We start from the raw sequence: 20,744 nt of genomic DNA, 5'->3' as shown, positions 1-20,744 counted from the left end.
TGAACACCCTAGTGTGTATGAATGGAAATATGGGGGATGAGTCCCAAGGTGCCAACAAGAAAAATATGATAGGACAACAAATACAAGAAAGCTCATGAATCTGTCACGAGAATGGAAGCCACGAGAATAACAATAATGGTTTTGCAATAAATATTTTTTGGAAAATGGGTAAAAATTTATTGATCATCAAAGAACATTACAAAGCAGAAAGAACCAGCAAAGCCAACGAAAGGCAAAAGCCCAAAAAACCAACCGATCAGAGTTCTCCATAAACACCCAAATAACTCTTCCGAACTCCGAGAATACTCTGAGGACAAGAGCTGCCAATCTCCAATACTCCACGTGCCCATCTGCTCGGAAGCCCATTTTGCCACACAATTTGCTACCTTATTCCATTCCCAAGGAATGTGATAAAAGGTAACAGATTCCAAGGAACTATAAAGTCTCTCAATTGGCTCGACCACCAAAGCCAACTACCAATTCATACCCTCCCTCTGATGATTATCTACATATCTATCACAATGTGTATTAGATTCACAAATGATTTTTCTCCAGCCAAAGGCACAACATCTCTCCAATGCATACAAAATAGGAGTGGCTTCCATATAGTTGTTGGTATGGTGCCCTTTATATATAGAAAATAAGTGAACAATCCCATAACTATCTCTAGCAACTTCTCCAATCTCGGCATGTCTTGGATTACCTTCGGATGAGCCATCAATATTTATCTTTATCACATCTTGAGGAGGAGGTGACCAACAACCATCTCGCTGAACCTTACACCTGGCCTGTTAAATCCCCTTAGTTGAGGGGAATTGCATCCTCCAACCTTCCAAGCCCAATCGTTGAATGACAACCATATCACATTTTGTTGGCAAGGTTTCTTGCAAACCAATAATAATACACATCCAAAGTTGATGACTCATTATTTTTCTCTCTTTGAAAATCCTTCTATTCCTCTCTAACCAAATTTGTAAAGAATCAAAGAAGGGCCTATGCTCCATGTGATATGAAGAAAAGGAGTCTTGGTCGAGGAGTTGCACAAAAGAGCCCAAAACTTAACCAAGGATGAGGCATGGAAACAAGCCTTATTCCAAAGCCCCCACCAACAATGCCGAATTTCCCTAGAAAAGGGACATAAGAAAAAAAAAATGAGAAGAACTCTCCTCACAATTGTTACATAAAGCACACATAGAAGGGCCTTGAAATCCTCTCTTCCTCAAGTTCTCCTAGGCAAGGCATCTATTCCAAGCAACCAACCATAGGAAAGGTTGCATTTGGGTGAAGAAAACTTATTCCACAGCTGTTTCCACCAATGAACCCTAGTTCTCCCATGAACCTATCTATCTAGGTCTTGATAACCTAAAGCAACTGAGAATTCACCCTTCAAGTTAGGACCCTAGGCAATAATATCTCTTTCCCCCAAAGAGTTACAGGCTCTACTAGCCAAAGTTTTCCAAAGCTCCTATCGGTCCTCCATAGAACAGCCAAGAGGCCACTCATGAGGATCCTTCCATCTAAACACTTCAACGTGATCAATCAGTTGAGAGGTTTTATAATCAGCTACGTTATTCCTCCCAGCCTCCGAAAATACGTTACCGCCACGAAATCTTACAGATTTATGAGGATTCTTTGGATTATGCAGTTATTACTAGAGATTTGTCAGAGGTTTTTCACAGCTCGGGGCACCATTGATAGATCTTACCAAAAAGGGGGCATTTCGATGGACGAAGGAGGCACAAGAAGTTTTTGAGAAACTAAAAGAGGTAATGAGTTCTTGCCCAGTACTTGCACTTCCAAATTTTAATCAGCCTTGTCTTGGAATGTGATGCATCTGGTGAGGGAATAGGGCCAGTCTTAATGCAAAATAAACATCCTATAGCGTATGGAAGCAGGAAACTTAGCAACCTAGAGAGATTGTATTCTATTTGTGACAAAGAAATGTTGGCAATCATGCATGCATTGGTAAAATTTAGACAATATTTGGTTGGTGGCAAATTTGTAGTAAAAAATAGAACTGACCACAACAATTTGAGATATTTCTTGGGACAGAAAGACTTGAATGATAGGCAACAGAAATGGATCAGTAAGATCCAAGCTTATGATTTTGAAATTGAATATGTGAAAGGTAAAAACAATGTTGTTGCAGGTGCACTATCTAGAAGGCCTGAAATAAATGCATTATTTGTAGTAACAACTGATTGGAAATCTTTATTGCTAGTTGAATATTCTAAGGATTCTTTTGCCTGTGATTTGCTTGATGGTAATACACAAGATGATAAATATAAGATTGTAAATGATGTTATCTATTACAAGGACAGGATTTACTTGATTCCAGGATTGAAGTTGAAAGAGAAAATCCTCTAATCAGTGCATGATATTCCCTTAGCAGGGCACCCTAGACACTTCAAAACTTACCGGCAGATAAGGGAAAGATTCACCTGGAAAGGACTAAAGAACGATGTCCTTCATTATGTCAAAGAATGCATCACTTGCCAACAAAATAAAGCAGAGCATACTTATCCCGCGGGTCTATTGCAGCCATTACCCATACCAGAACAGAAATGGGAAAATATATCAATGGATTTCATTACAGGCCTACCGCGATCTCATGGTAAAGATTGCATTTTTGTTGTGGTTGATAGATTAACTAAATTTGCACATTTCTTATCTATCACTACAGAATTCACAGCAGTCCAGCTCGCAAAACTATTCTTTCGAGAGGTGTTCCGTTTACATGGTTTACCAAAAAATATAATCAACGGCCGAGATAGCAGATTTTTGAGTATATTTTGGGGGGAACTATTCAGATTGACAGGTACAGAGTTGAATCACAGTACAAGTTATCATCCACAAACCGATGGACAGACAGAAATAGTAAACAAGTGGATTGAGGGATACCTTTGTAATTATGTATCTGGACATTAGAAAGCCTGGACCCGTTGGTTATATTTGGGTGAATACTGCTATAATACTACATATCATATATCTATCGGTATGACTCCTTTCAAAGCATTATATGGGTATGATGCACTATCTTTTATTGCACTATCTTTTATTGATCTTGCTTTTGATCAGAGTAATGTACCCAAATCTCGTGATGTGCTTTAGGAATGCCAAGATATATTGAAAGCACTTAAGGAAAATTTGCAATGTGCACATAATCAACATAAAATCTATGCAGATAAGAAGCGTGTTGAGTGACACTTTGACATAGGAGATTTGGTGTATCTCAGACTACAACCCTATAGGCAGTCATCCCTCAAGTGTAGTGGGGTTGAGAAATTGAAGCCTCGGTTTTATGGGTCGTACCAGGTGGTTCAAAAGGTTGGTGCAGTGGCATATGAATTAGAGTTACTTGTCGACAACATAATACATAATGTGTTCCACGTATCTTGTCTCAAAAGAGCTTTGGGTCAACAGGTGAAAGTTTCAGAAAATTTACCACCATTGGATGAGGAAGGGAAATTAGCGATGATACCTGAAGTGATTTTGGAGACCCGAGACAGGCATTTGCAGAATAGGACAATTAGGGAATATCTCATTAAATGGCAGAATTTACCATTAAATGATGCTACTTGGGAAAATGAGCAGGTTCTTCAGCATCCGGAATTACAGTTGCTTGCGGGCAAGCAACATTTGGGCAGGGGAGACTGTAATGTCTCCTAATAAATAAATTGCCAAAAGTAAATTTGAAACAATATTAATTATTTTATATTAATATTCCATTCATTAATATAAATAATTAATATTATTAAAGCACTATAATAAACACCGTAATTATTTACTTAATAGTTCTTAACTATTATTTAGTTTCCTACGGGAAATAAAACCAACTTATTTGGTGAATAAAAGCATGGTGTGAGATTGAACGAGTATGCCTGGAAGAGAAGATTGGATTTCTGTGTGTGTGAACTGACCTATTGGTTGCTCGAGTTTGAAGAAGAATCATTATTGAATAAGCGGAGTGCAGTTCCGTCGGCAAATCCCTTGGTGTGTGTTGCGGGAAGCGTGTTCCTACACGCAAGTCTGCAAATGCGTTCAATGTAGGTATGAAGGCATAGTTACAACATCAACACACATTTCGTGCTTTTGAAACCTGAGACACGGCGTCAATGAGTATGACCCACCGTGGCCCAGTAACCCGATATCGGATTGTAGAGTATGTTCCGTTACTGTCGTAATGGAAGTTCATAGTTCTCACGAAGCGGAAATGGAAGGGTTAATGAATATGTAGCACGCCATGGTGGTATCGTACCCCAGACTAGTCCGTATAAATTGATTTTCCGGTGGTATTTAGTTCGGGGTGAATCATTGCTGTTGTGGATGTCTCTTTCTACATTGCTTTTCGGTGAATATATGAAGACTCCAACGAGTTTGGCATCAACAGACACTACTTAACTATCAGGTGCATTATGAAAGAAATTCTTTAACTCATTTCCTGGTCAAATAAACAATCATTTGATATCCACTTCCTTGAATAATGATTGTTCTGTTCTCTGTTAATAAATGATATGTTTACCAGTAAGTTTGAAAGTAAAATTGAGACTGTGCGTATTGAACAATAATACTGTTAAACGATATTCATTGGTATGCCAATAATCCACTGGCTGTGTTGAATAATACGTTTCTGTTTTAACCTGGACATATATCTAATTGCAATCAGTTCTTAGTTAAGGAATTTTACAAAAAGACACAGGATTTCTCTATTTCATTGCAATATCATTGACTTTACTACATTAACACACTTCATATATCATAGACTTCATTATCTGAAGCCTACCAAATATAAAATAGATTAATGTTTAGCTGTGCACTGGTTTTTGTACATATCAAAGTAATTTTTCAGCTGTCTGTGGAACAAAAAACGTCTCTTTGATAGAGAATTCTTCACTAAAGTTACCAGTGCTTACAGTACTATCAGGATTTGCCAACAAGATGTATTCAATTGTTATTATCTCAAAAACTTATCACAACAATTTCATACAAATCTCCTTGCTTTACAAATGAGGGGGGTCACCCCTTTATATAGGCTTCAAGCCTTGCCTACATGCAAAACCCTAATTAGGGTTTGACCCAAAAGATTCCACACACATGATGCAACAAGGTGGGAATAAGCATTAATGATCCATTATGCCCATTATCAATTAATTAGATTCCTGCCAAAAATGGCATCCACTGTGCATTAAATACACCACTTCTTTCAAATTCACCCTATGTGTAATAAATGCACCATCACCACCAAAATCGGTTACATGCAAAAGATGCTCCACCACTACATTAAGTACGACAAGCGCCATGCAATGAATTAGCCACCACCTTGGTCAAATATTCCAGCAATGAATGTGCTACTATGCCTTCATGTACTCAATAGATTCTCGCCATGCAAATGGACCCCGCCGTCATTTGTAATTTTCTTGGTTGTGGTTACATAATATTCTTTTTGCATGTTGACAACTCATCTTTACAATAATCTTTCCATTCTGGGCTCACAAAAGACATTTTGGAAGATTTTCCTGCCTTGGAAGAATTTTAACAAATTTATCCACTCCAACAGGAATCCTGCACATCTGGAAGTCTTGGAGGGAAAATTCTTGAAGAGATAATCTTGTCCTTAAGGAAAATTTTTGTGCACACTTTGTCCTGAAGGAAGATTTTCCTGACCACTGACCATTTTCCATACTTAAGGAATTTTGTCTTGTTCTGAGCTCTGGAGAGAGAAAATCTTCTTACTTAGCCAATATAATACATCTTGCAGTCTATGGTAATATTATTATTGTTAAGCACTTCACCGTATTATTATTCTGATGAAAACTGTATATTATATTGCAGCCTATGGTATTCTATTTAAATTCCATATGGTATTATTGTTATATTGCAGCCTATGGTATTCTATTTAAATAATAAATTCTATATGGTATTATTGTTATATTGCAGCCTATGGTATTATTATATTCTATTATATTGCAGCATACCACCAAGAACAGGGATGTTGTTGCTTGTAAATAATAACCGTTTGATCTGATCTTAGTTCGGTCTCTTTCTTTCCCTTTACTATCTTCCTTATTCCCTGCAGCAGTAACAATTCCTTTTTGCCTATATTCCCCCCCCTCTAGACTTGATTTCTAAATTTATTTATATCTGATCCTACCTTACATGGAGGGGTCATATCCGTTGGTGAATATTATTCATAACCAACAATTTTGTTATAATCTTATACATTCACCACTGATTAGATTACCGATTTATATTATGATTACAATGTTTCAATAACAACGATTACATATTATAATCGTTTTATTATAACTATCCAGTATTTACCAAAGTTGCCTTTGTTGACGAAGACATTATAGTTTTGAATATCATTTGACCACAATTACCTTTGCTGACTAAGACATCGATTCAAACTGGGCTGCCTTTGTATTATTAATCATATTGCATTATTAATAAGTTAGTAATCGGTTTTTATATGCATCATTGATTATATGTTCAGTACATTTTCTATTCGAGGGTCATCACGGTATGATTCATGCTTTACGTGTGTTCATGTGTACACTTTATGCTTTAAGCCTCCTGTGTATTCGTGTATTTTTTCATGTAAATTCTTCATGCCTACGTAATGATATAGTCGAGAGTTGTATTTAACTCATTTATATTATATTTTATTATTGTTTTTATTATTATATATATATATATATATTTTTATTATTATTATTTTTTTTCTTTTGTATTTTAATTGTATTATTATTTATTATTGAGTATATAAATTATGTTGATAATATATAATATTTAAATTATGTTCATAAATAATATTTAATTAATGAATTTTAAATAATCATTCATTGGTAATTATTATATTAATTAATAAAAATACTTTCTTCATTTAGGGTCTCTCTCTTTCTCTCCATATATATATAACGATCCAGGAGGGGACATGACACTGACAAACCCTGAAAAGCTCATGCAGAACTCCACAAAGGTTGGAAACCCTAATTCTCTCATCCAAATAGCCTACGGGTCTCCAGAATAGGCGAATGGACCACTGAACTAATCACTGCGGAGAAGGGGACATTACAATCTGCCCTTCCCAAAATTGCTTGTCCTTAAGCAATGCCATCACAACTCTCGAAAATTTTAAATTGATCCGCACCAAAGCAAGTACGATCCTAGGGTCCCATGCCCGTCTCAAGAAGAACCCACCATGCTGATGTTGTGCCACTCTGATGACATCAGTGAAAACATCATTCCAAAACTGCATTAACCTCCCTTGTAACTCCAAAATGTCACCATCCATGATACTCAAACTGAAAAATCTTAAAGGACTGACATCACTATCGTGCAACATCTCATGCCCATAAAGCTCTGAGTAATCAATATCAACAATGCCACTAGCTATCAGAAGCCTGGGCAATAGGGAAGATAGTCTACTCGACTCAAAATCAAACTTCTCAACATGTCTCCATATGGTATCTAACAGAGCCACAACTGCCAATGTGACATCCCCAAATCTTTTTGCAAAGAGGAAAGCATTCCTTTGCAAGAGCTCGACAAACTCATACTCATAACTGCACATGAATCTAGTAAGCCACCCCAGAATTATTCTGACAAAACCATGGAGACTTCTAAAATCTCTTACAATTCTCACTCCAAGAACCTCAGAATGAAGAACCAAAGAAAGAAAAGGTTTACTGTCCCAATCATAAGTAGAAGGAAAGGGGATAAGTATAACCACTAGTTAGAGCTTCAACACTTCCCATAAATTGATACTGATTGCCCCAACTCGCCATACCTCTCATCTGAGACAATAAATCCGTTCTGCTAGGAGACTGTGAAGTCTGAAAAAAAGTACACCAGCAATCCACCAAGTCTGAAATGATTGACTTGAGATCTAATTTCAAGGAAATCAGCATCCAAGAAGATGAACAACTGCTGCAACATAGGAAATCCTCATACAAAACAACACATCTGCTCACGTCTAAGGCTGGAAATATCTTCTCTAGTGACTCCAACTCCGCATGGAACCATCCTTTGCTCGGAATATCTTCTCAATCCACTAGTTGATGAGCAAAAGGAACCATCAAATGGCTGGTAAAGAAGGGAATAGCACCATCAATTCTGAAAATTTGTTCCTTATCCCTCCAAAGATCCTTCTTTCCAAATGTAATAAGCTCCATCAGACCATGTTGACGATCTCGAGCCTGGTCACCCAACTGACAATGATCTTCAACATACTGAAGAGAAAACTCCAAACATCCCCAAGTGCTAGTAAGAACCAAGAGCATACTTAAGAAATTGATGTCTCCTCTAGTGAACCCTCAAAGCCTAACCATGAAAGCTTCAACAACATTGGAGTATGGAACAAGTGTTGCCCTCAAATCCAACTCCCAAAATGGACTAGTATGAGCCTTATTATTATTCAACCCAAGAAATGGGTTGTCAAGCATGCAATCACCACGTTCTGGTCCTTTCTCCCCTACTTTGTGAGTAACAAATCTGAAATCTTCACTCCTTGCTGCTGCAATGAAACCTTGGACGACTTCTAAACTGTGTTTTGACAACATCTTGATGCCAAAGATGTTGAAATCATCTAGCACAAAGAGAGGGTTTTCAAGAACTTGGAAGCCATCACTTTCTTCTTGCTCACTTCCATCTTGTTGATCCAAATCTGCACATGCAACCTTTGTTTTTCTTGTGAAGTTCTCAAGATCAAACTCTTCTTGAAGACTATCAAGCTCACCAATAACTTGCTCGATTTCTTCAGCTCTTTGTGCATTTTCTTGCTCCCTAACAAGTTCGAAATCAGCAAACTGATCTTCTAACTCCATTAGAGCCAACTGAGTCATTTCTAACATGTCCTTTGTTGACTCAAGCTCAAGAGTAAGCTCTTCACGTTTCCTCTCTTTTCCTTGTAAAGCACTAAGGACCTTCTTTGTAGATTCGATGGCATAATCACGATCTGTGATCAATTGTATGCACTCTAATTTTAATGTCTCCAAAGAGTCTTTGATGAGTTGCAGATTGGGGAGAGCAACTTCATCCTTAACTCCCTTTCGTCTCTCTTCAATTTGAGCCTTCCAATAGAGTTCTTCTATCAAACCATGTGTATGGTCAAACCCAGATAGAACTCGCACCTCATTCTCAAAGGACCTCATGACTTTATCCTTCCACTCGTGAACATTTAAAGGTGGTGTACTAGTCATTAGCTGCAACTGAAAATCAGAACTTTGTTTCTCGTCTTTGCTGCCCACAAAGCTGCTCCAAGATTCTTTTTCTTCACCACCACTAGCTGCAATTGCTCAATATCATGAAGAGGATCAGATTCTACTAAATCTTCAACTTTTTGCTTACTACCAACTTCATGAATGGGTGAATCAGATTTGCATTTTAGAACCTCTTTAAACTTTCCATCATCAAAAACCATATGGTCCTCTAACTCTACAACACAATCTACTTTTTGAGCTTCATCAGGATCAAAGGGAAATTCATCCCACACAAGTTCCTTGTCATCGCTAGGTGCCATCATACCCGGATCCCAAGTGCTAAAGGGTTGAGTACTTTGTTTAGTTAAAAAGTGCTCACCATAGCTCCAAGTATCATCCAACTTAGATCTTGAATCTTCTCTTAATTTCCACACATTGCTATTCTCACCAAGAGCAATGCTAGAACCAAGTGATGTTTCATCTTCCCACTCAAACAGTGAATTGTCATATGTTTTCACTTTACCCATCTCAAACAATGGGTTATCAACGATCTGGGAAGTATTTCCTTTTTCCAACTTAGACCAACAATCTGTCCTAAATCTGAAAATTCCAATTTAGGACATTGCTCAAAGACTTTCAGAATTTGGTCAAGCTCATTCTTCAATCTACGAGTCTCAACCCCATTATTTTGAAATGCAATTTCCAATTGGTCCTCTAAATCTGCCCCTTGAATGTCATCATTTTGGTATATTTTAAACTCACAAAATAGGACAGCCTCTTGGTCATTAGGAACTTCATCATTAACTGCAATATTTTCAGCGTCATAACATGAATCTCCATCCAACAATCTGTTAATCTTTCCCTCTTGTTTAACATCTTCAATTTTCATTTGCTCTTCCTCTAGAAGCACATGAGTGCATTCAACACTGTCACTAGCTCCACAAGAAACATTAAGAGATTCATCATGCACAACCTCAAATATTGTTTTTTCTTCTTCTTGAATGACAACCTCATCAATGGTAGGTGCATGCATCACCAAAGAGTCTTCATGAAGCACTGTCTCAAAGTTAGGTGTCAAAACACCAACTTCATCATTTGTCTTTGTATTAAAGATATTGTTTTCAGAAACTTCCTTATGTTAAGATTTTGTAAGAACCTTCACGAACCCCATTTTAATATCTGGATCCTTCATCAAATCAATCAATCCTTGCATTAACTCACAAATAGACTTATCTGTAGTAGACATTCTTCCAAACTCTGATATGCAACAAAAAACCACGACCCAAGAGGATGGCAAGGAGAACTTGTGCTCTGATCAAATTGAACACATAGGCTGGTAGGAAAACCAACTTTGATACCACTGTAATATCCCTGTTATTTTTTTTTGTTTTTTAGGCCAATAATAATCATCCACAAACAAATAACCCGTTAAGGTTAGAAAGCATAAACTGAAAACTTGTTGGAAAATGCAACCCTTCCACTTTCTGATCACCAAGTGCCCAATGTGGGAAGGTGAGAGCATACGGTGTTGAGAGGATCGTTAGCTTCAAATAACTGGAAACAATACAATGATTGGGCAGCAAGTCAGCCCCTTCCGCTTATCCAGCGGGAATGCAAGAAACTTGGCGGTGAACCAGCCAAGAGAAACATACAAAGGCACAAATCACTCAACCGCGATATTTTAGCAGGAGGACTGAAATTACAAAACAATCTCAACTCAACCGCTTATGCAGCGGGAGGACCATTACAATCAGACATCACTCGACCACTTATGCAATGGGAGGACTGAATTACAATTTACTTGAAAATAGACGGCAAGCCAGCCTCTTCCACTTTTCAGCGGGGTGAGAGTTACAAGCCAAAATTGGTTAGTAGTACTACTACTTAACCTTACAATAATCAAGATAATGTGAGAAGAGAGTAATGCTAAACATCCAAATAAGAACATGAAATTTCTACTAACATCAAAAATCTACGGGCTGGAATTGCAAAACCAGCAACCTATGGATTCACTAAAACGCTCATAAGTCTCTCATTACTCACCCAATTCACCCAAAATCTGTTCTAAACAATTTCTATACCTGCCACAATGAAAATAAACCCAAGGAAAGCCATCGAAACACCCATATTAATTTTGCATGCTTCCCAATGCATTCACTAAACCCAACGCCTAACTTGGTAAGTTCAATTTTCAATATAAAAATCCACACTCAAAATAAGATGCTACAAACTTACAATATGCATCGCCAGTGGTAGGAAGGAAGGATGAGCCGGTACCTAGAATGATGGAATCGCCCGACCAAGAGGTGTGAGCAAAATACACTTTCAGCAATCCCGCGACCAACAACCAAAAAACACTCCAGTCTCAATCAAAACACTCCACAATCTGCAACTCACTCACCAACAGCACTGGGAATACATGAACACAGCTAGGTACTATCTTGGAAGTACGAAACTGAGACTTAGCTAGGAAACCACACTTCGAAGCTCAGATTTTTCAATCGCCAATTCGGCAGCATAATGATGCAAGTTCATTTGATACCAAATGGGAGGCCAAGCACCTGTATTTATAGATTTTTTCCCTCTGAAATTCAAATGCAAATGGCACCCAAAACCATTGAAATTCAATTTCATTTCATGTCATAGCCTCCCCTAGCCATGGCGTTAATTTTCCCAAATTCCCTAGGCAAAGTTCAAACTTTTTCCTAGGTGACAACTTTGCGATATAAAATAATAAAAACATGAAATATTTCATCTTTCTCAACACCACCCTTTTTAATGCCATTGACTTAGGAAAATAACAATATTGCTGGAAGATAGATATTTTTCCTAAGTTGCCCCATAACACAATTAATCAGTAATAAAAATAATTAAATATCAAACCTTTGGATAAGGAATTAATATTTAATTAAATAACTTATAATTCCAATACTGATTAATACCAAAATCAAGGATGAAGCTGTGCGATGAAGACCACTGAACTGTGCTGAGTCAAGACCTTGTCCGAGATTGCTAAAAATAGAAATGCTCAACACAACCACTTACTAAAAATAGTAAGTCAAGAAATACTGCTCTGAAAAACATAATCTTCGCACCTAGAGAAAGAGCTTGGAAAGATCATTCGAACTACATCAACCAAACAGCCAAACCCTAACTTACTAAAAATAGTAAGTTCTGACTTCACCAAAGAATCAAATGCATGTTATGCCACCCTAGAGTTCATGGAAAACCCAGAAGGAAACCATAAGCAGAACTGAAGAATTCCCTCCTGACAAACCCTGAAAAGTTCGTGCAGAACTTCACAAAGGTTGGTAACCCTAATTCTCTCATCCAAATAGCCTATGGGTCTCCGGAATAGGCCAATGGACCACTGAACTAATCACTGCGGAGAAGGGGACATTACACAAACATAGAACAAAAATGCTGCTCGTCGCTCTGTCTTTTCCATCATCCTTTATTATTATATGGTTTTGCAATATTTGAATGTTGCAAACTAACAATAAGATGAAGGGCTGGAAAGCTACAAGAGGATGAATAAAGCAACTATGCAATATCACTTGGCTAAAGAAGATTTGTGAAAGAATGCTGCTCAAGTTAGTGAATAGAGTTGCAATAGCTGTGAGTAGAGATCCTTCAATGTAGAAGTTCCAACATTAAATAAGGAAAATGTTAATGCAGTTGTTTTTGGATTAGATTGTCATGAAGAATGGAGAAGGAAGCTTAGCTCTCAATGATAATATCTCTAAGAAGCAAGAGGAAGCTCAGCTCTCAATGATAATAACTCTAAGAAGCAAGAGGAGCTATCACAACAATGTAGGATGCTATTACTAATCTGAAGAACGGAGAAGGAAGCTCAGCTCTCAATGATAATAACTCTAAGAAGCAAGAGGAGGCTCAGCTCTCAATGATAATAACTCTAGAAGCAAAAGGAGCTATCACAACAATGTAGGATGCTATTACTAATCTAAAGAATGGAGAAGGAAGCTCAGCTCTCAATGATAATAACTCTAAGAAGCAAGAGGAGCTATCACAACAATGTAGGATGCTATTACTAATCTCAAGAATGTTGCTCACAAATTTTTTGCTTAAGAAAGTAAGAGAGTGCTGTAGATTGCCTTGGAATTCAAATTTGTATGATAGATAATAGAGATGCATGGAATGAAAGTTAAAGAGTCACTCAAAATCTTAGGTGGTTGTAGGGATACCTCTCAACGGGTTTTGTGGTTATTACAATAGAGATTCTAGAAGTTGGAAAGTTGCTGGTCTGTCAGAAAGTCAACACTGTATGACTATATTGGTGTAGGACAATATTGCACCCATGTAGACGTTGGCACTCTTGTACTAACATCCAAGTACAATGCAGCCAAAAACATTACAAAATGGAAATAGAACATCAGAAAGAGGAAAGGAACACATAAAAACACAAAAATGACTGACACATAAGAAGATATGGAAATTAATATGGCTTGAACTCTCTTTAGTGTGAGTGGAGGAATGCTGTATTTATGGTCGAATAAAAGAATCTCCCAATGAATGAGGGGTGACCATGGAATTCGTAACTGATGCAACCATTTCCCTTGCCCTCTTTCTTTCACTTTTTCTTCTTCTCAAAGTTGTAAAGCAGGGCATTCATTTCTTGTTGCACTTTTTCCTCTATTTGGTCACACTACTTGATATCTTGGACAATAATTCAAGCAAGGTGATATTTGAGGTGATTGATGCCTCTTCTTGGACTAAACAAAAAATAATTGGGGCTCATTGTGCTTTGATCGCAACCAAACTATCATACTTCCACCTTGCATTTAATGCCTTGCCTCACACACTTTAGGGAATAGATGTTGAAAAAAGAAGCAAACTAAGCAGCAGTGCTTTGAAATAGACAATAAAAAAGAATATAAAAACCCAAGAACATGCCTGTCAAATTACAACTTTCCAATCAATAAATCCTTTTAATCACTTGACATAGTTAAGATTCAAATTTCTAAAGACAAAAATGACGGTCGAAGCCAAAGTTTTAGGGTTTTATTCATTTTCTTTTCTGTTTTGGTGTTGGCTTAGTTTTTTTGTTGGACTTGAAAGGTCTGAGCGAGTCTTGCCAAGTAACCTGCTAGTTACTTGCCAAACCAAAAAAATAATGAGTTCTGGTGAGTACTTGCAAGAGTTTTAGAACCCTGGTTGGAGTGTTTTGTATGAAGTAACATTTTATTCTGGAATAAAGGTTGAGAATACAATTAATAAACAATTCTATTCAGTTATCCTTCTTTCACGAGCTTCTCTGTGATTGTCCCAAGATGATTATTGTTTCTGAGTTTAAAGCATGCTGTACTGATGTCTTCTCTAATTTTGATTGCTGTTGAAAGTAAAATGTCGGATGTACTATCAGGTATTGGGTTTTACTCATTCTTGTCATTTATTCCTCAGGAAATTATATGAAATTTTACCGTGCAGTAAGAATGTTTTATCCTGATATCAAAATTATCTCCAACTGTGATGGATCTTCTCAACCACTTGATCATCCTGCTGACATGTATGATTTTCATGTAAGTGCAGTCTGAGCAATTTTGTATATAAAGCTTATTTAAGACCATTTTTTTTTTTTTCTTTTGGGATCATGTATAGGTAATTTTTGCCTCTTACGGACTGAAGAAATCCAAGCTTAATTTTTGTTTGACAGATCTATACATCAGCAAGCAACATCTTTTCTATGACCCATAAATTTGATCGTACAATGCGAACAGGACCGAAGGTATTATTTTCTTGGCTGATGATGCATTTCTTGCCTGGAGTCATTTATTTGATGACTGACATATATTTTAGGCCTTTGTGAGCGAATATGCTGTGACCGGAAAAGATGCTGGAAAAGGCAGTTTATTGGCGGCACTAGGGGAAGCTGGCTTTCTTATTGGATTAGAAACAAACAGGTCTATATCTATTCCCCAATCTTTTTGTCACATCAATTTCATTGTAGTTGAAGCTTGAAGCAAAGTTCTATTTTGAATGTAATATTTGTGTTGCTTGATTTTGACTAGTTATTGAGTGGCTAGACAAGGAAGAATAAAATATTAATCATGGTATTACTGTTTTCTCTTTTCTTTTAGAGTTTATGACTTGTTTCATCTTTTATAAAAATGCATCTTTCTTTCTTTTTGATTCTCAATAGGTTCATTCATGGAGCACCCTTAGATTGAAACAAACCTAAAAATCTCACAAGAACGTATGTAAACCCTAAATAGTTGTGAATCAGAGCATCAAGATTAAAAGGAACTTTGACATCTCATAGTGATATTTGTAGGAAATCTATGAATATAGCTCGGCAGAATGTTACTGAGTTTATTGATAATAAAATGAATATTCTCTGAATGTTTCACTGGTTCTAGCAGTGATGTTGTGGAGATGGCAAGCTACGCACCACTGTTTGTCAACGCCAATGACCGCAGGTTTCTTCCTTAGTTATTATAGAAATCCTTTTTTGGTATTTTATTATGTTACCTTTTCTTCTAGTTATTTGCATTTTTGTTTCCTTCCTTTTATTTTAGTTATTTTTATTTTTATTTTATTGATTCACAAAGACACCTGTCATATTTTCAGTTAACTTTTTGATGGATGGTTTAATTTATACAAGTATGAACATGGGCACAGATGGAACCCAGATGCTATTGTATTTGATTCATGGAGGCAATATGGAACTCCAAGCTATTGGGCACAACAGTTATTCAAGGAGTCGAGTGGTGCTACACTTCTATCTGTTTCAATTCAAGGAAATGCTTCATCTGGATTGGTTGCTTCTGCAATAAGGTGGAAAAGCTCAGAGAGTGAAGATGAGTACATAAGAGTAAAGGTGTGATTTTTATTAGCAGCCACAAAAGTATATATTATGATATAATAGTAATGATCTATTAGAAAGGGTGTTTATTGAAATATTTTGCATGCTTCACTATACCATAGATATTCCTCATTTTTTGTGTATACTACGTTAAAAACAAAATTAAATTAGACCTCGTTTCTCTGGCTTGTCATAGCTGAACAATATTTATTTGGGATTAATACTGCAAGAAAGAAGAGATTAGTACATGGTTGTAAACTGAGGTTAGAGCATTTATACTGGCAAGAAAGGAAGAAGTGAGTGTTTGGTACAAAATGGAGTTTTGATTTTGTCAAAAAGCCTCACGTCTTCATGGCAAGAGTTCGCCGAGGTTTCAAATTTCAAATAGTTATGCCCTACTTCGAAACAATAATTTAGTAGGGCTATTCAAGGCACCAACAATGCTAATGGCAAAAAGGAGCAGAATATATTGTGCCTCTGCCACAGCTCTAACATATGCAATGCTTTTCTTTACCCCTCTATGTTCGACTGCATATCTATATTAACTACCATTTTCACCTTACATTGCTAGACAATTATTAAGTAATAGTCTGTCCTGTATTTCGCTATCAGTTGATACTATTCTTAACTAATGAATGCTTGGTGATCTTTTCTCATATGCTTCTGGGTAATTTCCTCTTTTGAATACAAAGCTATGAATGTTTATCTGACATGTTCTAAGCTTTTAATGGAGTTCCCAGGTTGAGTTTTCTTGTAAATTGTAGATACTCTAGAATGGATCCATAGCTCATTTTGTCAAGCATGCCTTGCCTGTTTGGTCAGTTCATTGGAGTCTGGTCATAAGTTTGTGTCATTAAGATCAATCTTACATTATTATCTTCAAGGGTGAGCCCACACACAATGTAAGTAGTTTCTTGACAGACTCTTTCAAGTAGCTGTAATCCATCTCTACTGTGCTTGATATATATCATATTCATTCTCTTTTGTCTTTTAGGCGTTTTCTTCCATTTTCCACACTTGAAGTGAGAAAAATAACCCGATCATTAAACAACTGCTAGTATTTTTTTTTCCATTCTCAAAGTGTAGGACCTCTGTTGAATTCGGCAAAAAGGAAGAAAACACCTTGGTTATTTGGAAACCAGATGCCAATTTATAGAATTTCCATGCACAATTAACTGTATGAGGTTAGTAGCCTATCTTGGTTGTAGTTTTCAATTGCTTCTTTAACAATCACTGGTGCTATGTATATTTTACCTTAAGCATATGGCTTCTAAAGATGCATTCGAGGAAGAGTTAAATACCTTTCAGAATCTCGTAGCATTAGCTACTCAACCATGAGACAGTCTGCTATATATTATTTCAATTTTTTTTATCTTGTTTAAACTCATGTTGGGGAATCTGGCTCGTTGTTGTGCAATATTGATGGTATCACATACCTGATCTTTTGAAGCTGTGTTGTAGGCTGTAAATTTTGGTAGCAGTGAGCTGACGCTTGGCATCTCGATAACCGGTTTACTTTCTGGTAATATCAAATTTTCTGATTCAAAAATGACCATTCTTACATCTACTCATGTGATGGATGAAAATTCATTTGATCAACCAAAAAAGGTATGAATGAAGATTTCTCATATCCAAATCATAGTTTTGTCTGTGAGTGAACATTTTGTAGTGGAATTTTGGTAAAATAACTTTTTTTTTTCTAAGCAACTTGAATGTGGGAGATGATGCAGGTTGCGCCTAATGCAGTCACACTGAAAAATGCTGAAACTGATACAAGTATTCTTGTGCCTTCACATTCTGTTATTTCACTTGATCTGCCAATTAATTTTGCTCTGCATTCAGCAATATGAGACAATTTACACATTTTGGCTCCTGCAATACTGGTTGCAGAGAGCAACAAATCTACCCAGGCTTATGTGCGGGTTTCCCATAATGTGTTTCTACAGCACCAGTTAGGATGACTTGGCAATTCCTAAAATTCCTGTCATAGAAATAGGAAATAATTCAGCAGAAGACTTGGAAAGTGGAAGGAAATGCTTTAATTTTTAAATGCTGCCTTGTATTGGGGATGACAATCTGAAGCTTTTAAGATCAGGATAACAAAATGAATGAATGTTTTTAATCACGTCCATGAGGCCAAGCAGCCTATGGGACCCACATATAGCCAGAGAAAAACCTGTACACCTAAAACACGACACCTATATTTCCTTTTCTTTTTGCATCTTGGATCTTCTACTGTGTATCTTGACCAAAATATCTGCAACCCTTATTATCTTCTCTTCTTCAAACAAATTATCCAAGCTGTTCATTTTTAATGTCTCAATATAATTGATCGGGATATCCTTGTACACTGAACTTTCCATGATGTAATGCCATTTTGTCTCAACCGCTTCTTGAATGCAATATCTACACCTTTTGTCTGCCCACTCCTCTTTAAGTATCATCCATCTTCCGGTCTCACATCTAAGTTGGTGCGAACTTGTTCTTATCTGAGCGAATAGCATTTTTGCTTTCCATTTTATTTCCATTCCTATGTAGGTCTTTTGTGTATAGTCATATGTAGGATTAAAATGTTTGATATAGTATTCTTTTTTCCTCCCAAGTGGCTCTTTCCACATGCTTTCTTTGAATTTTCCTTGCACATACTTTTTTATTTCCCCATTGTCATTTGGACATTCATTTATGCTAATACCCCACTTGTTCATCCATTTGATGTTTTGTTTCATCCATGTGCTCTTCCTTCTATCTAATTTTTCACTAGCTGCCATTTTTGGCCAGCGATGAGTCTCCATGTTATCTAATCTTTTTAAATAGCTTAACAACCGAAACATAGCTGATGCTTCAACGGGGAAAGCCCCGGCCTCTACTAGGACAATCTCATATGGAATAATAGATTTAATCTTGAGGCTATTTGTGATTAAATGTTTTTGTAATCTCTCTATCTGTTTCCACTTTCTTGCTGAGGTCTTGCTACCCCAAACTTCAGATCAGTATAGTACCATTGGAATTACTAAAAGCCCAAAAAGAGTTTTCTTTGTCTTCCAATCCCATAGCTCAGCTCTTCTTAGAAAGATTTCATAACGGATAGCCAAATCAGTGAAAGTATTGTCTCTGAATGATTTCTGGCATGCACTTCCTTTTAACTAATACCAGTAAATCACAGCATTTGCATATTAAATAAGCAATCGTGACAATATTGTTTTAGAACACTTAAGATATTAAACAAGTAATTTCATCTACAATAGTATATTAGTTGAATATTGCTTTAATAGACTAAAAATACTATTATGTAGAAATTGTGTGAAGATACGTTTGAAGATAGTGCACTTTCTAAATTATTCTTAAGATACGGGGTAAGTTTGTATGTGATGCTACACACGTGTTAGGGGGTGAAGCCAAAGTGAGGCTACACTAGACTTGACATGCCTATTTACAGTTTTCTGTTAGTTGTTAGCAGTAGCACCCTACATCCCACTAACCTCATTGCATCTTCCCTTCCAACAGGGCCTTTGTGGGAATGATAAAAGGCCGAGATAAAATCCTTGTCGGCAGATCTTATTTTATTAGACAATAAAATATGCCATGTAGATAACATGTGAACTCTGATCTTTAGATGCAGCGATTAGTTATAACTGTAACCTCCAGTGTAGCATAGATGCGTGTTTAATTTGATATTCCTTTGTCCAGAAGCCAAACAAGTATAGAAATTGTTAGACCTTTCCCACAATTTAAATCAATGAGAGATTTTAGAACTTAAGACCAAAGAGTATATGAATACACTGGCTGCTAAGTACGATGTAATGTGAATAATCAATTGAGGCAAGGGCGTCACCTTGGGCTTTTTTGATGCAGACTCTAAGAAAATAATAATTTGATTTTAGAAATCTAGATATTTTCAATATCAATAAGTTTTCCTAGGGTTTCTTAGCTTTTTGGGGGGTTCATATCATATTGCTCTTTGCAGTAGGTGTTTTTAGCTACATTCTGCATCTATTGTGACACTTTTCAACTTGTCATGTTTGTAAGTGTTTATTGTCTCCTTTAAATACTTTCTTTGTTCATATCTTCACAATTGTTGTTGTTGAAGTTGAATGTTTAGTGATGATTAACAATGACACCACTGCTTAAGGAATTTGAGAAGTTTGTTCCCAAGGCATTTCATGAACTATATCCCTTGAAATACTAAAAAATTGTTCTTATGATTACTAGATTTGACAATGCATGTCAATGGTTATAACATTTTACCTTGATAGGACATTTTGTAGGAAGAGTCCCACCTCGCATACACAAAGACTATGCCAATAGGGCTTGAGTCTCGCATTCAATCTGCCTTGAAACTGTGAAAAACCCTACTAAAGGATGTTTTCTTTTTCATTTTGTTAAAGCCAACCATGCTAAGGCTATTCTCAATTGTGGTCATTGGCTTGTTTGTTCTCCATTGGTTTTCAAGCTTTAAACTCAAGGCTTTGTTGTCTTAAACAAAAAGATTCTTCATTTGCACTTTATCTCTTTGTTTGGGTTGAGTTCTCTAATTACCTTTGTCATGCTACACTTTTTTGAGCCAAATAGTTCCTCTTTAGGCTTTGTGGTTTGTGTTGAGATTGAACAATTCTATTTGGCTCATCCCCTATGGTGGATTTGCGTTGAGGTGGACCTCTACAGTTATTTAAAGGAGATTATGGATACCCAAATCAAACAAATGAGATTTTCTCAATTCATTC

General features: G+C 36.6%; 1 protein-coding gene across 1 annotated transcript in view; it reads left to right on the top strand.

Annotated features, from left to right (window-relative positions):
• Positions 1-18,378, top strand: part of LOC131044799 (alpha-L-arabinofuranosidase 1) — a 262,170-nt gene extending 243,792 nt beyond the window's left edge. The window contains exons 11-17 of the mRNA XM_057978239.2: positions 14,622-14,740; positions 14,875-14,946; positions 15,018-15,121; positions 15,581-15,637; positions 15,840-16,038; positions 17,485-17,631; positions 17,754-18,378. Of these exons, the coding sequence (XP_057834222.2) occupies positions 14,622-14,740; positions 14,875-14,946; positions 15,018-15,121; positions 15,581-15,637; positions 15,840-16,038; positions 17,485-17,631; positions 17,754-17,873 (818 nt within the window). The 3' untranslated portion in view covers positions 17,874-18,378. The remainder of the gene's footprint in view (positions 1-14,621; positions 14,741-14,874; positions 14,947-15,017; positions 15,122-15,580; positions 15,638-15,839; positions 16,039-17,484; positions 17,632-17,753) is intronic.
• The last annotated feature ends 2,366 nt before the right edge of the window (positions 18,379-20,744 follow it).

The sequence above is a fragment of the Cryptomeria japonica genome, chromosome 8, assembly GCF_030272615.1.
Source record: "Cryptomeria japonica chromosome 8, Sugi_1.0, whole genome shotgun sequence".
In the NCBI taxonomy this organism is placed as follows: Eukaryota; Viridiplantae; Streptophyta; class Pinopsida; order Cupressales; family Cupressaceae; genus Cryptomeria; species Cryptomeria japonica.
This window is presented reverse-complemented; position numbering and strand designations above follow the sequence as displayed.